This window comes from Microchirus variegatus (assembly GCF_963457635.1).
Source record: "Microchirus variegatus genome assembly, chromosome: 8".
NCBI lineage: Eukaryota > Metazoa > Chordata > Actinopteri > Pleuronectiformes > Soleidae > Microchirus > Microchirus variegatus.
In genome coordinates, this window is record NC_139809.1 from 24,866,769 (window position 1) to 24,883,277 (window position 16,509).

The 16,509-nt window shown below is 40.6% G+C and overlaps 1 protein-coding gene across 1 annotated transcript in view; it reads right to left on the bottom strand.

The window, feature by feature from the left end:
* Window positions 1–303: 303 nt before the first annotated feature.
* LOC310930307 (neural-cadherin-like) overlaps window positions 304–16,509 on the bottom strand; it is a gene marked incomplete at both ends in the record, with an annotated part of 101,715 nt that continues 85,509 nt past the window's right edge. The window contains 7 exons of the mRNA XM_083893240.1: window positions 304–870; window positions 1,461–1,615; window positions 6,523–6,773; window positions 11,143–11,326; window positions 11,950–12,214; window positions 14,816–14,982; window positions 15,208–15,391. Coding sequence (XP_083749366.1) covers window positions 304–870; window positions 1,461–1,615; window positions 6,523–6,773; window positions 11,143–11,326; window positions 11,950–12,214; window positions 14,816–14,982; window positions 15,208–15,391 — 1,773 coding nt within the window. The remainder of the gene's footprint in view (window positions 871–1,460; window positions 1,616–6,522; window positions 6,774–11,142; window positions 11,327–11,949; window positions 12,215–14,815; window positions 14,983–15,207; window positions 15,392–16,509) is intronic.

Consider the following 16,509-nt stretch of genomic DNA (forward strand, 5'->3'; position numbering starts at 1 on the left):
AGTTTTGACACACGGCGCCTCCAAAAGTGCTTTCTTGTGGATTATATACTGTACAGTGCAATGCCAAGTAAACAATACATCACATCTGATCATTCAGTGGTAAACATCGTTTATATCAAAGAACTTAAGTGTTCAGAGTTTCATCAATAGAGTACATTTAAAGTAGACTTCACATTACACACTGAGCAACCTCCCAGAGTCTGAGTATTTCACATCTAAATATCGCCCTTTGGACTTCCACCATCCCTTTTTCATAAGTTGCTTTCCTGCAACCTTCAGTTCACTTCCTGCATGGGGGCCGCCTCACCCACTCTTCTCACAGTTCAGTTGCCCCCTGCTCTCCTTCAGTTTGTCTCTTTGACCCTCTGGTGTCTTGGACTCTCCTCTCAAATCACAGACCATAGCTCGGAGGGTTTTGAACCTGTCCAGGCGGATGCTCTGGCCTCCCTGAAGCTTGACCTCTGAACCCTGAGATGCACTGAGGGAACTGAGGGAGCGCACTGCCACCACGCCGCGCTCCTTTTTAGAGGGACGCCGTGGTGTGGTCATGGTGCCGAGCTCCCCGGGATGCTCCATGTCCCTGATGACCTCACACAGGTAGCGGGCTAAGTCCTGGCTAGAGAAGGAGAGGGGTTTCTGGGAGCGGCGGAAGGTCAGAGGAGATGGCAGAGTTTCTGTCTCTGAGGGAGGGATGGCCAGACGCAAGGCGATAGCTGCACTGCCATTTGCAGTGGACACTTCCTTCTTGTTGCTGTCCTGGGGAAGCTTAGTTTGAGGATAGGAGATGATACTGTGTGGGTAGCTGTAGCGGAGTGAATGAGCTGGGCTGGGCTGGAGGGAGCGCTGCAGCTCCACCATATTAAAGGCATTCTGAGAGGCAATGAGAAGAAAAAAGGTCAGAAGAGAAGAAAATAACCGTTTTTTTCCCCCCATGTAATCTTTGTAATCTGTTTAAGAGATAATGAAACAAAAGCATTGCCACATGCCACCAAGCTGTGGTCAGAGCAGTGTAGCTGAGCTAATGCCTCTTCTAGTAAATGATCCTGTTCCCCAGACTAAGATGAAGATCCACTCTGTAGGATGAGATGTTGGCAACAACAGCCCCATTGATTAGCCAAGTAATTAATTATCTGATTGCAAAGAAAGGGGGTGGGTGGAGGTGATGTTATTACTAACACTATTAAAACAGAGGCATTAACAGCTATTTGGGTCTCCTTGCTTAATTTCAGCTAATTGACTCACATTCGTGGATCTCGAGGGAACTGATATTTGGTGTTCATTTCAAGGCACCAACACAGCGCTCTTTAAATGTTAATGTTTGCTTGTTTTGTCTGCCCTACAGAAGTACTGATATAAAACAAGATGACATTTAAAACTGTGGAAATGAAAACTTAAGGATTATGTTTGTTCTCCTTGTCTGTCTAAACACCAGAATGTGCAGGTGCACACAAAAGGCTTACCTGGTCCTGTTCCCCTCCACCTTCCTCATCATAGTTGAGCACGTTTTCTCGTATGTCCTCCCACTCGCCGTGGTGCGCAGACACATGGTACACACCCTCCTTCAGGCCCTTGTGTCTCCGCCAGCAGGAATAGAGAAACAGGCCCAGCATCAACACTGAGGGGAGCCAGAGAGCAGGTTAACACAACAGGAGAAATGCTCACACGGTTACAATTGAGATTCTAAGCAGACAAACACATCTGTGTGTGTAAAATGATGTTGACATTGTGAGAAGAAAGTGAAGATGGAAAGTGATGCTACAAGACTGAGATAGTTGTAAATACTACTCCGGGGGTGCAATGTGAATGAATTCTTCATCAAATCTAATAAAACAGCCAACAGCCCTCGAAATAAATAGGTAATGCAGACTAATATTTGACTGTAAATGGATTCCACCTCAGAATGATTTGTCCTGTAAAATCTCCTGACTGTGCTGGAAACAGAGGCACCACCTTCCCACTGATTCCCTTTGATGCTTTCGGTCTTATCAAAGGCCGCAGTTCCTTGGTAACCTATTAACTGAATTTGTACTCCTCCCAGCTTAGACACAAAGGCTCAGTGGCTCGGCTGAACATGGAGCGAAATGCTGCAGGAACTGAGCAAGAAAGGTCCTAAAGCATACACATCAATCACAGCTATTGTGTGCTGAATTATACAACATGCTGGACTGACCTTTAAAGTCCATTAATCTCACCACTATTTTTCTCCCATCTGCCATCCTCCTTTCTCTTTCTCTCTTCCTTGCTATCTGTTTTTACAAGTCCAGACTGCTTTTTTTAATCTCTGCGTTTCCTGGTCTCTCTGTATTCGAACTTTCCGTGTCATTCTTTCCGTCTTTCTCATTAAGCCCCTCAATGTTCCTTTCTTCAGTCCTTCGCTGGCCTCGCTGCTTTATCTCTCACACGAGATGGGATCCGTTTCAAGGAGAGCAGTTTTATGTTAAGGTGACGGCTAAGTATCAATTTAATTGGCACTCGTTTTGAGAAACGCATGGTAATTACATTAGTCTGGGTTTTTAAAAACAATTGCTTCAAACGAAAATAATGCACCTAAGGCTGCGTGGGTCACTCTGACAGGCAGGTATAAACAGAGAAATAATAATCTAAAAAAAAGGTATCTCAATTAAAAACCATCACATTCTATTTTTTGCTGCCTGCATCATCTTTTACCGCCTCTGCCTTTTATTTCCATGCTGCTCAAATATTGTTAGAAATGAGCTTGTAAGCTCCCCGCGTGTTCCACATCTACCGTGGAGGGGAAGACGGTATCGATCAGCTGACCCAGCTCCTTCAGTGCTGCGTCCAGAGTGCCCTCACAGAAAATACCAGAATCTCAATGAGGCCCTTCAGCCCCCTTTCATCACCTCCAGAATTACCTGCTCAGAGGTGCAGCCTACAGGCCTGCACTCACCTTAACCCTCAACATCACCGGAGCTGCTATTAAACACACATATCTATAAGAGAGCATTTCAATTCCCAAACCCACAGGGACTGAAGCACACCCTCTCCGCAAAAACATACACAATTAGGCACGGGTTAATTCACACTCTGCCATATGTGTGTGTGAGTGTGAGTGTGAGTGTGAGTGTGAGTGAGTGAGTGAGAGAGAGAGAGAGAGAGAGAGGGTGTGTGCGGCTACATGCCAGTGAGATCAATATCACCCAGGGTGGAGAACAGACCTCGCAGTCATTCATCAATCCATAATGCTGCTGCTTCTCCTCTCTAACCAACAGAGTATTATGATGTTAGCCTTGACTGGACGGTGCATTATGAATGAGTGTCAGGTAAACAACTGCAACATACAGTTGCATGATCAAAAACACTTGACTCTTTCATTCTGGTACCAGACTGAGCTCAGTGAGAGAAAGAAAAATGAGGCAGATGAAACATCAAGGCATGGTTTAGGGAGAAAAGAAAAGTGATGGAGGAGCAGAAGGAAATGACACAGGTGAGAGATGGAGGAGAGTTGGAGAAAATAATTTATTTATAAATCTCTCATGAGATCAAAAAAACAGGCACTTTACACGATCGCTAAGCATTCAGAGACCCATATGGGCGTGAATTTTTTTCTATTCTTTACAAGCAGATTGTCAGATTTGAGGCTGGATTAATAAAGCTTGGTCAGACACCAGCTCATCTGTCTCAGTCAGCGGCTCACGCTCAACTCACATTCTACTCGGTCTGTGATGGCTTGTGTAAAACTCAATAATGGATGGATCGTTTTAACTTTTAATGCATGTTGAGGCAGGGAAGGAGTCCCCTTTTAATTTAACACCGAGCCAGCACTCTTACTGAGAGCAGCGAGTGCGAGTGTGTGTTTATGGCGGTGGTTCCTGTGGTGATGATTGTCACCGCCGCACAAGTGTTGGATAACCAGCTGGTTACTGAACCAATACTGGATTCATTTTGTTAACACGCTGATCATAAAACCTTGTTAATTCAAATAAAAAAAGGTGTGAAAACGTGCGCTCAATAAAGAACACACATAAATCTTCCTTGAATCCAACTGCCTCATCATCGATGTTAGTCAAACCACTATACTTCAAATGGGCTACACGCGTGGATTTTCATGAATTAGGCCAAGGCCACACTTTATCATCTTTGAATTTATTATTTAATATTGAAGACCACTTTATACGTTTCACTCTCAAGTGTCAACATAATTGATGTCCCAATACTAGCCACATGCCCTGGAGGGAATGTTGAGTTAGTCATAAAGGCAGGGACAGTGTATTGAATCGCCCAAGCGTTTTATAAGCCTGTCTCTGACAGGAAGACTCATAAACAGTGATGTGGCCCTAAAGAGGGTAGAGAGTGCAACAACATACGGGCCACTCATGCACAAGCACACAGACTTACTGTATGTCCCTTTATTATTGTAAGAATGAGAAAAATCTTTAGCTATAGCCCCGAACATAATTAATTTATCTCTTTCCCGAGCCTTAGCAATTCATTAAAAGCATAGCTCATCTTTTTTTGACACAGGTGGGGTGTTTTGTACAGTGGAGCAATATCAATGCATACACATTTAAAAAGGCACTCCTGGCAGCTGATGCCGAGTTTATACTGAATCTTGATTGAATCCTGTTAGACCTTAACATCACTTAGAATGGCATCAATGCTGCAATTTTATTAGAGTATAAACAAACGGGCCTGGAGTCATCGTCACATTACAGGTTCAAGTCCAGACGCTAAGACGATTAGTCAGTCAACGGAAAATGAATCAGCAGCTATTCTGATCACCAATTAACCATTTTCACTCAACAAATGTGAGGATTTGTGTACCAAAGATAATGTGTTATTATTATTATTATTTTTGCCTATTTGTATAATTCTTTCCTTGAAGTATGAAGGGTTGAGTGTAAGATTCTGTTACAACCTAGACACCTCAAGTACAGAGTAGCTGTAACTGTATTGAGACTATGGTTATAAATTATAATTAAATTTATTTAAAAAAAAAAAAAAAAAGTAAAAGTAAAATCCCTTTACTCTTGAAGGTTGATAGGTAGGAGATACATTTAATGTGAACAAACTGTTATGTATTCATTAAAATAAATACATTTATATTGAGGTTAATATTTATTTTTTTCCCCTTTCATTTTAGGATTCATTCTAGCCATTTAAGATGATTATAACCCTCACGGTTAGGTTTCCAGAAATAAAAGCTGGAAGCAAAGACTGCTCCGCCGCGACCCTCATGTGGAGGATAAAGCGGTAGAAGATGAATGAATGATTGGATGCAAACACTGCCAGGATACAAGAGGGTCAGAGCAACAAATGGGCCTTTTGGATTTCTGAAAGGTATCTGTGGAAATAAAATGCTCCACAGTCTTCCACTTATGCTATCACAATATTAGAACTTAAGCTCTGGACACAAAACCAAAAGGTGAATCAATGGACAGAGGAAAAATGAAGGGTCAAAGGAAGAAACACAGAACCAAATCTCAGAGTTCTACACACACACACAAAGCAAACAAAGAAAGTTAACTGAAGTTGTTAACTCTCTGAAGACCCAAAACAAAGGAGCAGAGGAACTTCAGGCTGCTTTTATAGCCGGCCTCCTGATTACCTTCAGCTGTGGCAGAATAACACAGGTGCACCTAATAGCTCCTGATTAACAAAGAAACCTGTGACCTAGATTTTGAATCTTCTAAAGATGTGTTGCTTTTATTTTGGTTTCGAGCAAACACCTTTTCTCTTATCTTATAATACATAAAGAAAGAAATGTTGCTCAACTGTGCTGTTATAAGTGGTTGACATGTTATAAGTTGTTTTTCTTTTTTTTTGTATTTTTCTGCCAGATATATGATCCTTTCTCCCTGTATTTCAATTGAATTTATTATATCTCTCTTAACTTAAGAGACAATTTTGGCCTTCATGTTTGGTCCATAATTTAACACATCGTACATTAAATATTAAATTATATGTAGGTTGACTTGGGAGGGGAAAAAAAAAAAGCCTGTGTGAGATGTGAAGGAAAAGGCACAGAAAGACATGAAGAGAGTACAATGAGTGGATTGGGGGATATAAAACAAGTTGGGCAGATAAAAAGTAAGGCTGAGAGTGAAATTGGCTTCTGAAATGAGAGAGTATCACATACAAAGAAGTGATGAAACACGGAAAAACGCATAAAGAAACCGCCCGATTCTGCAGGGACTTTCCCGTGAATCACAAATTATGATGTACAATGTTTTCCCTGCCTGCCTCTTTTCCAGTGCAAATATTTGTTTCATGTTTCCACCAAACTCCCATGGAGAAATCACACCCTGGCACAACTCAAGAGATCAATACATTTACAAGATATGTGTATGAATACATTACACTGACACAAACGGCTGTGGGAAAACAGTGGATGTTACAGATCAAAGCAAACATAATGTACGAATTACACCGTGATGATAGCAAATGAAAAATACAACAAAATGAAAATGAATGTTTAAAAAGGAAAACAAAGCCAGAAAGCATGAGGAAATATGAAAACAGTGTGTTACCACAAGTAGAAGAGGACATAGTCAACATAACTACCTAGGAAGGCCATGACACAGATGCTGATAGCAAACATGGAGCTCAGGCTGAGGCTGTTGCCATCCTCGTTGTGGAACATGGCAAGTGTCACCGCGCAGTGTCGCCCCCTGTAGCCCTCGCTGCACTGGCACGTGTAGCGGGACGGAGAGTGAGCCACACAGGTGCCGTGGCGACATGGTCGGCTGGCACAAAGCGTGTAGACGCACACTTTGCCCAAGGAGCTCTCTTTGGTCAGGTGGCCTGGAGGGCACCTGTGCAGACAGGAGACAGAAGTGTAAATCAAAGACGAGAGACACTTGGGAAGTTTTCAGATAAAAAGAAAGATTGAATTCTGCAGAGCTGTGAAACCTATGCTGTCAGTGTAAAAATAAATCCCTCAGGAGTTACAACTCTTATATCAGATTTAAAGCTATGCTCTTTGAAGGTTACAGACTTTCAACTGTAGAGTGGGGGGAAAAAAACTAAACAAAACGAAACTGAGAAGCTAAGATTGGCTTTGCACACTATATTTGGACAAAATATCCCCTGACTATCATTCACTACTACTTCTCTCAGTGTGTTGTATCCTGAGGCTGCACTACAGTCACAGAATATGGATCAGCCGCAGTGAGAAGTCCCACACTGGTTCAGAGACTTGAATTCACAGCCAGGAGACTTTATGGTCGTGCAGTTTTTAAAGGGGCAGCTAAGAGTCTGTCAGTCATTGCTGTTAGACACTATCCTTTAAGGCTGGTAAACCACTGAACACTGTTTGGTCGGTAACTTGGCTGAAATCAGCCTTGCTCAGGGTTCTCAATCCTAATCCTGGGGACTCACTGCCCTGCATGTTTTAGATGTTGCCCTGCTCCAACACACCTGATTCAAATTGTCAGCTCATCAGCAAGCTCAGCAGAAGCCTGATAACAAGCCATTTGAATCAGGTGTGTTGGAGCAGGGAAACATCATGCAGGACGGTGGTTCCTTAGGATTGAGAAACTCTGCGGCCCATCTAGTGAGCACTTTGTTACACCTGCCTAATATGCTGCACTGTTTGCATTCCACATAGATTATAAACTTGCACTTTTCACTTTTCAGACGATTGTTACCAAAACAGCAAAAAAAACTGTCTAACTTGCATAGTCTGGTGGGGGCCATTCAAGTGATAAACAATTCCATATGTTTGGGAAAAACCACTGTGGGTAATATGATCTTAAAAGTATATCACAATATTACATCATGATATCGCAATTATGATATAATGACAACATTTAGGGGAAGCATGGTTGGTGTAGTGGTTAGCACTCCTGCCTTTGCAGCAAGTAGATATAGATTTGCGACGAGGTTGGGAACAAGAGCCTTTCTGCGTGGATTTTGCATGTTCTGCCCGTGTGTGTGTGGGTTTACTCCAGGTTCTCTGGTTTCCTCCCACAGTCCAAAGACTTGCAGATTTGGGGATTAGACAAACACTTTGAATTGACTGTAGGTGTGAGAGAGAATGGTTGTTTGTCTCTATGTGTGGCCTGGTGATGATCTGTCCAGAGTGTACCCTGCCTATCACCCTATGTCAACTGAGCTTGGCACAGAATCCCCCTCGACCCTCATGTGAAAGATAAAGTGGTAGAAAATGGATGGATGGATGACAATATTTCCCATCATTTCTAGGTAAAAGTACACCAAGTGGTTAAGTGCAGCCCTCCACAGTTTGAAGTCCTGAATCACAGTTCTTCCTGCCCCTTGAAGCCTGACTGCTGATTTAACCCCCAATCACCCAAAATATCCTGAATATCAGATATATTTAAACATATCTGATATAAAATACATACATGTAAACATATTTCATTTTAGCAAGTGGTTGTCTTGTTTTGTTTGTATTTCTTATTTTGATAGACCTTCCAGTTGTATTATTTTATAAATATTTTATGTCATACTGAAGCAAATAGAGATTTCAAAATGCCCTATTTTTACAGACTCAAATTTCCAGACTTCTCTGAGGATTTTTCAGTCAATATTAAACATCTGAATACCAATTGTTAGATGCTTATTATGTATATAAATGGTTTTAAAACCCTTCACTAATTTTTCATGAAGCCAACCCTCGGACAACATGCTTCGACCCATGACACTGTCGTGGCCGACAATAGGTGACTGGCTCGATGACACATATGGAAAATAATAAATAAACGAAAAGTCAATAACAATAACCATGGTAACCCGACATCATTCTAGAGCCAGCTTGATTAGTTTCATATCATCTACAGGAAGGCTATGTTGCATTAGTAACTTGTTTTGATTTGTATTTAATTTTAGAAAGTGAGATAAATAGTCAGGAAATAACACAAACATTTTTCCATACTTTTTTCCCCTTTTCCATACTTATTCAGACCTGAAAATTACTCAAATTAAATTCCATACTTTTTTTAGTAGTCAACAATTCAAGTTAAATATATAATCATTAATTATTTACAACAGAGAATTAGAAGTACGACAAACACAGTTTAGACCAGGTCAAATAAACCTGGTTAATCTTCTTCTTGCAAAATTTGAATCCACAAATCTTCAAATCAAGGCTAAAAACCTATTTATTTAGGATGGCTTTTAATACCGAGTAGTATGGTGACACTTTTTCATCTTTTATCTTCTTGTCTTTTTTTTTATCTTTTATCTTATTTTATTTTGCACTATTTTATTGTTTTTACTGTTTTTAATTACTTTTATTTGTTTCCTCTTTATTTATTTAATTGTCGTAAAGCACTTTGGATCACCGAAAGGATTGTTGTAAGGGCTGTATAAATAAAGTACATTTACATTTACAAATGTAAGTTCTTCAGTCCTAAACCCTGTTGAAATAATATAAATGAGTTGAACTATAAAAAAGCTTTACATTTAAATCTCATTATGTCATAATTATGCACAGATGTTTCCTTCGCAAACAGGCAAACGTCGGCTGCATTTGTCTGCCGCATTCAAATTAGCCAACGATTATCCACACTTGGGAGTACCCAGTCCCTGGATTGAGACACAGCTTGTCTGTCACTCATCTCTCTTCTGTACTCATCACTGACAGTTGTGCCTCCCAAACACTATCTGTTTGGGGAAGAAGAAGTCTTCATTATATCTTGATAATAACTGGCAGGCCACATGAAATTGATTGGGTGGGCAGCATGTGGCCCATGGGCCAAAAAGTGATTACCTTGGAACTAAAAGGTTGCTTTTTGATTTTGACTTTGATTTTTGAATGCTCAGTCAGTCGATATTTCACACTATTGCATTATTGGTGAAGGGCCACATCGGAGAGCAATGGCAGCTCCTACCTTGAGACTGATAAAATGCATTGTGGTGTAATTTGCAAATATCTTTTGTGATCTGATTTGTGTCCCATTTCTTGCTGTAATTTACAGTTAAAATAAAGAAAAACATATAAATAGAGTTTTTCTAGACTTGAAGACCACTAAAAGCGCTTTACACTACAGTTCTGCCTATAACAGCCTATCTATCACATATCTGTCATACCCAGTTGCTCACTTGACCTGCTCTACCATTGTTCAGCATCCACCTCCCCAAGTACAGAGTCTTTATTAGCAAGTGGTACCAGACTTTATATAAAGAGACAATGGAAACAACTTGAGAACATGTAACTAACATATCGTCTCGTTTCATGGCAAGCTTAGCTAATGACTTGGCAAACAGCTTATTTACACATTCATCATTTAAAGAGCAGCTGTTCACTTGTAATTGTGTTCCTTGTCACCTGGTGAATGTAAAAAGCTCAGTTTTTGGTTTCTCCTGAGGGAAATATCTGGTGCGTTTGCTGCTAAATGCGCCACTATATTTACCAGCTAATCAACTGTTTGTCTGTAGTTCATTGCTGAGCAGGCAGTATCAGGAGGACTTTTAGAGCTAATTGACTAAAGTGGACCAAAACAATGGTAAGAAAGAAGGATGGGTGCAGCTGCACAATAAAACAGTGACCTAAAGCTCAATATAAAGCTTGCTACAATGGAGGAAAGTAGAAAATCCAGGTCATACTTCTATAAAGGTTAATCAAACAATTCACTTAAACATTACCTTGCAATAGGAAAATGTAAATTGTAGCACTTTAAACAATAAAAACCCTAATAAATCAGTTGCTCAGCAATGTGAACTCTAACACAGGAGTGTAAGTATGGTATAAAATCCATTAAAGTCCAACCTGAAGAATAAAGTATTATTCTAAATCTTTATCATTACTAATACTATTTTAAGCTCGACCTCATGTCATGATATTTTTAGATACTTAACCTGCAGTTTGGTTTAAGATGGTTTGTCTTCTTTGTATCTTTTTTTGTCTCGTGCTGCTTTGAAAACTTTATCTTCATACTGATTGCTAAACCTTGTTCATAGCTGACAAATGATAATGCATATAGCATTGAACCTAATGTGACCTACCTTGTAGTAGATTCAGCCTACCCTCTGTAATAAATCCACACAGTGCAGGAGTGTGTGGTTTTTAACATCATTTGTTCATATAATTAGCAATTTGACAGCGGATGTTACTAAGTTTATTATAAGCAAGGCTGTGCTATGCCATTATCCATGTGTATGTGTGCAAATATGTGCACAATACGCCATCATCCTGTTATTTATTCCATATATTTACAGCACCTGCATTCATGGTGCCTCCAGAGGTCCACGCAGACCAAGGGAGGGGAGCAGTGATGTTTCCGGCAGGATTCTGAAGAGCAGCCAACAGAGACTCCCTGCAAAGTGACCACCTGAAGCTCGTCTGAAAGCTGCTCTGTATCCAGGGATACAGAGTGGCTGTTAAACCTTACATCTCGCAAACAACCTGACAAAGACAGAGTAAAAGGAGGATAAGAGAAAAAAAAAAAAAGAAGTTCAGAGAGTGTACAAAGCCAAAAGACACTATTAAACACTAGTCCTCAGGCAACATCTTTTATGAACTCTCATTTACACCACAGTTGGAGTGTTAACTCAGATACACAGACACATACACACTGACACGTAAATTGACTTGCTGACACACCTGAAGACCAATGCACACTCTCATGCACAAACACACACAAACAGCCTGAGGCTAAGCTGTCAGCATGGGATGCTTTTTTTTTCAGGATATTTTCTCTGCTGGTTAGTTTGCTATCTCCATGGGGAGCAAGGGGCCTGACACATGATTTAAATACAGATCAGAGTCGCTGACTCACTTTATCGCATCTGCTTGAAACTAAGGGATGAATATACCTTTGGGGCAGGCAGTGAAATGTAGAAGTAACAGTGAGAGGTAAAGATAAAACCTTACTTTCTACAGGTATCCAAGTACGTTTGTGTTTGCTGACTCATCAATTTAAAAGTTTGTAGGTTAAATTCATTTTCTACTCTTCTAATAATTCATCCATTTATCCTATAAACATTATCTGTCTCATCTTATCCAAATAAGTTAAAATAGATACCCACCAACGAAGCTCCGGTTGTGTCCTGACGGAAAAGAGTTTCCAATCATCACCACTGAAGGGTCAATAATGATTTCCTGACTCTGACCAGGCGAAGCCGTCACCTCTCGCCGTCCTCCTCCTCCATCCAGGTACAGGGTGAACTCTCTGCCGTACCGGTCTAGCTCCACCTCATGCCACTGCCCATCATTGAGGCGATAATAGGGCAGAGTGACATTGTAGTCGCCATCACCAAGGTTGTAGAAAACAGCCAGGAGACCCTGAACAACCTGATATAAACGTGTTCAGAGACATGTTTCAATGATTTAGAGATCCACAGTGCAAGAAAGTATTCAATAATCATTAGGTAATGATTACATAATGAATACTGAACTGAATATAAATAAACTGAATAACCAATAACTATTGAGTAGCTAACATTAGGTAATAATTTTGAGTTGGCATTTGATTAATGAACCAAATGATTTACTCAAGACTGATTCATACTTTCTGCATCTGCAAAAGGGGCCTCCTACATGAGCACTTATTTCATTCATATTATGAATAGAACGTCAGGTGAATGTGAATGTGTGTGGAGCTCTCTGAGGAAAGTGAATACAAAAACGTGTGAAGAGGCATAAATGATTAATTTGTAATCCGGTAACTATTATCACCCTTCTGTGAATTTGTGTATAGTGTTACCACAAATAAAGAAAGTATTGTAATCTTTTAGATGTGTGTGTGTGATATCCGATGTGTCAAAGCTCTATTAGCCATGTTAGTGTGGATTTCAAGGCTCACTTTAGTGACCTGAATAGAATTGTTACTTTGGCTGACACAATTCTAAACTGACACATCTGGACTCCTGCCACAGTGTGTTCTGTATTGATGAGCAAAAGGAAATCTTAGGAATAGATACGATCCCATGGTGAAGAAAGGGTGAAGGTCAAGGGCCTGACAAGTATTGTGAAATTTAGCTCCAAAGAAAAAGCCCCTCTGTGGTGAACCTGCCAGAGAAACGGCTTGAAAATGTTAGTGGTAAAGATTAATACAGTAATTTTACAGCGATGATGCTTCACTGGTGTACACATCACTGCATGGCGGAGGCCAGAGTCATCCCGAAGGGAAGTATACAAGAAACAACAATTATCTTCAACAGTTAAGGATGAGCGAACACAATGGACTCAACCAATGAGAGGCTCCCATAACTGCAGCTTGTACATGTCCAACACTTAATTGGAAACAGTAGGGCAAGATAATTCACTTTCAGCCCAGTCTACATTAACTATTGCTCCCTCAGCATGGGCATCTTAAATGCATCTCTCCCACTGGACAGTAGACGGACGCACACACACATGCGCGCGTACACACACACACAGAAAGCTGACGCTGCTTTCCCAACTGGCGAGACCTCACCCTGCCCTCAAGATGGCAACACAACGGGCAAAAGACAAAGGACTCAATCAATGTTTTGAGAGAGAGAGAAAAAAAGAAGATTTTCGCCAACAAGCACAAAATGTTGAGGTGAATATCTGAAGTGTGATATTCTTTACTGCTCAGTGCATTATACTGAAAAACCGAAATTTATATTTCAGAGTTTTACTCTTCTTACGGGTCACTGAAAAAAAGTAGTGCATGTAAGTTGTGCTCCAAAAAGTCCTTCACAGACTGCATTCGATAAATGTTTTCTTTACAGATACAACATAGTCCTTGGAGAACTGAATTGTGTTTATACACAGCTGGCCCCTGGTAACCTTTGAGTGAAAGTGTGGTTATTTATTCAGGGTGCACTCTACCCAATAGAGTAATAATAAAAAAGGGGAACAAGAGACAGCCCTTTAAATGAGGGCTTGTTGTCCACAAACGCACCAGGATTGTGCTCAAGAGTTTTTAAGAGCTTTGAGACACACCAAGCTAAAGAAATGCTTCAGCGTGTTGTCACAGACAGACATCAGATGTTTTATACAGCCCTCAAATTCAGCTACACAGAGGTTTTCACAGAGAGTGGCTCGATAGCCCACATACAGTTAAGGCTAAAGCCTTTTCCTTTTCCTGTCACTGTGAGGCATTGACCAGGGAAGAGGACAATATTGTTTTTCTTTGTGTTGTGTAAAGACCCGAAAATGCACAAGAACTCGAAATAATGATCACCAGCACAAAGACATGATCTCAAAGACAGACCAGGAGAGGTTTAGAGCACAACACAACCAAGACCAGTTCACAGCAAACACCCAACCTCAAGAGGAACAGTTTGAGTTATTTACTTCCAGGTGCAGCTTACATTAGGCCTTATTCGGCCAGTCGGACTAAAGGCTTTGACAAGAAACACTGGCTTCACCTCCTTTCAGGAATGAGGAGAGGCGTGCTCACATGAAGGTTTCACAAAGTGAAGTAGACTTGAATCCTAGAGAAACACAGTGCATGAGCACCACTCCAACCCAGTTGTGGCAAAATGTGCAACGTGACTTTGAGCTCACCACTTGAAGCACGCTGTGTCAAAACCCTTGAAGTACAGAGCAGGGGATCTGACCTTGACTCAAGAAGACTCTGCCCTTAAATAACAGTGCACTCTTTTGCTGTCTTGCTGAATTGAGTTTGAAACACTGGCTACAGACAGAAATAACCTTGAATAAAGCATGCCACTTTTTTTTATTTTTTTTAAATAGCAGACGCTTAACGGCAGCATTCCGCAGATAAGTCCTTGTTGAGAACATACACACGTCAATCACCAGCCTCGTTAGTATCCACCCATATGTCTCCAACCCTGATATTAGTCACTCTCAGCTTGACAAGCATTTGTGACAATAATTGTGCAGGCCCTGATCATTACTTTAAGACTCACAAACGATCGAAGCTGTCAAGGTGAAGGAGTGCGAGCAGTCATGACTCACCTCTAAACGTAGGTATTCGTTCTGCTCCCGGGAGAGAAGACTGAGGATGACACCGGCGGCAGCACGTGTCCGAACACCAACCTGGACTCTCGTCTGTCGCGCAGGAAGAGACCACAAGAGCTGGAGCTGGATGTGGCTTCGGCTGTCAAAGGAGAACTCCGGAGCCACTTGTCAATCAGAAACACACAAGACACAGTTGTTGTACACTTAATTCAGCTGCTAGAAAATACAAAAGGATATCACAGTGAGGGCGTGCTGTTCTAGAAAAGCACTAAGGGAGGGTTATCTTCCCACAGCAACTAACCACATTGTTTATTCCATCTAAAACTTAAAATCTCACTGTACTTTCCATGTAAATCTCAGTCATTTGAAAAACAATGCATTATGTTTACCTTGATCACACTGTGGCCCTGTAAACCCCAGCTCACAAAGGCAGTCAAAGGAGCCCCACTCGCTGTGGCAGTGACCCAGCTTCCCACAGGAAGGAAGTTGCTCTGTGCTGGTGCATTGTTTATCAATAAAAAAGCAGCCAGGCACAGTATTGGAGGATTCGGCTGGAGAACCAAGGTCATATAACTGAAGCGATAAAGAAGAAGAGGAGAATAATTCATCGTAAAGAAAAAAGGAGGGTTGTCCTGTACTGCAATGAATGTAGATGAGTAATGAGTAAATTATTTTGCAAATGGATAACTAATCTTATCATTTATTTTTTGAAGACATACTGTGAGTGTGAGTGTGCAGAACATGTACACAGTGTTGGGAAGATTACTTTGGAAATGTAATTGGTTACAATTACAAGTTACCCTGTTGAAAATGTAATAGTAGTGTCATTATTTCAATTACTTTATAAAAGTAATGTAACTAATTACATTTGATTACATTTGATTACTTTTCTTAATTTTGAATGAAATCTCTTAACTGTTAACCATTTTCACATTTTAAGACCTATAGTGTGATAAACCTTTCAGCAGTACTTAAGACTATATAAAACAACATAATATGTTTTTTTTTAACCATATGTTATGAGTCTGACTTTAGGCCTGTACTGTGAAGGAGGCTCACTTCCTCACTAAATGAAGCGACAATGGGCTGATTTCAGCCAAGAGGAGCAGGTTGTTTTAATGGAGAGAGTATGAGCGATACAAAAAAGCCTGATCACAGCCTGAAGCAACAGTGTTGCTGCAAATATGACAAGAGGCTGATTTTAATTTCTGACAGATCTACATTGAGCTTCTTTTAAATATGAACCTTTAGAGCAAACTCTAGCAAAACGAGAGTAAACTGTGTTTTATATTGTTTTCATTGTTTCACTGATCACAATTATAAAATGCCAGTGTGTGTTTTATTCAAAGCGAGGCTGGGTGTGCGTATGAAAATAGGTAACGTGCGTTTTTTTACGTGCTGTAGCTACAAGCAAATCTCATGTTGTCTCTGTACAAAGACCTTTTTTAATGTGAGAAAACAGAGTAGACCTACTCAAGATTTGCGTTTTGGCAACACATAACAGGCGAAACAATTAATTTATTCATGGCCACATTAAGTTAAATTAAATTTAAATTAACTTCTTTCAGTGGTGACTGTATATAAAGGTAAACAGGCTATAGCCTAATAAATGACCTCCTGACGCTGAGCAGCTGAACATCTGTAGGCGGACACGCTCAGAGAGAAAGTAAACAACAGCGGATCAGCGCGAT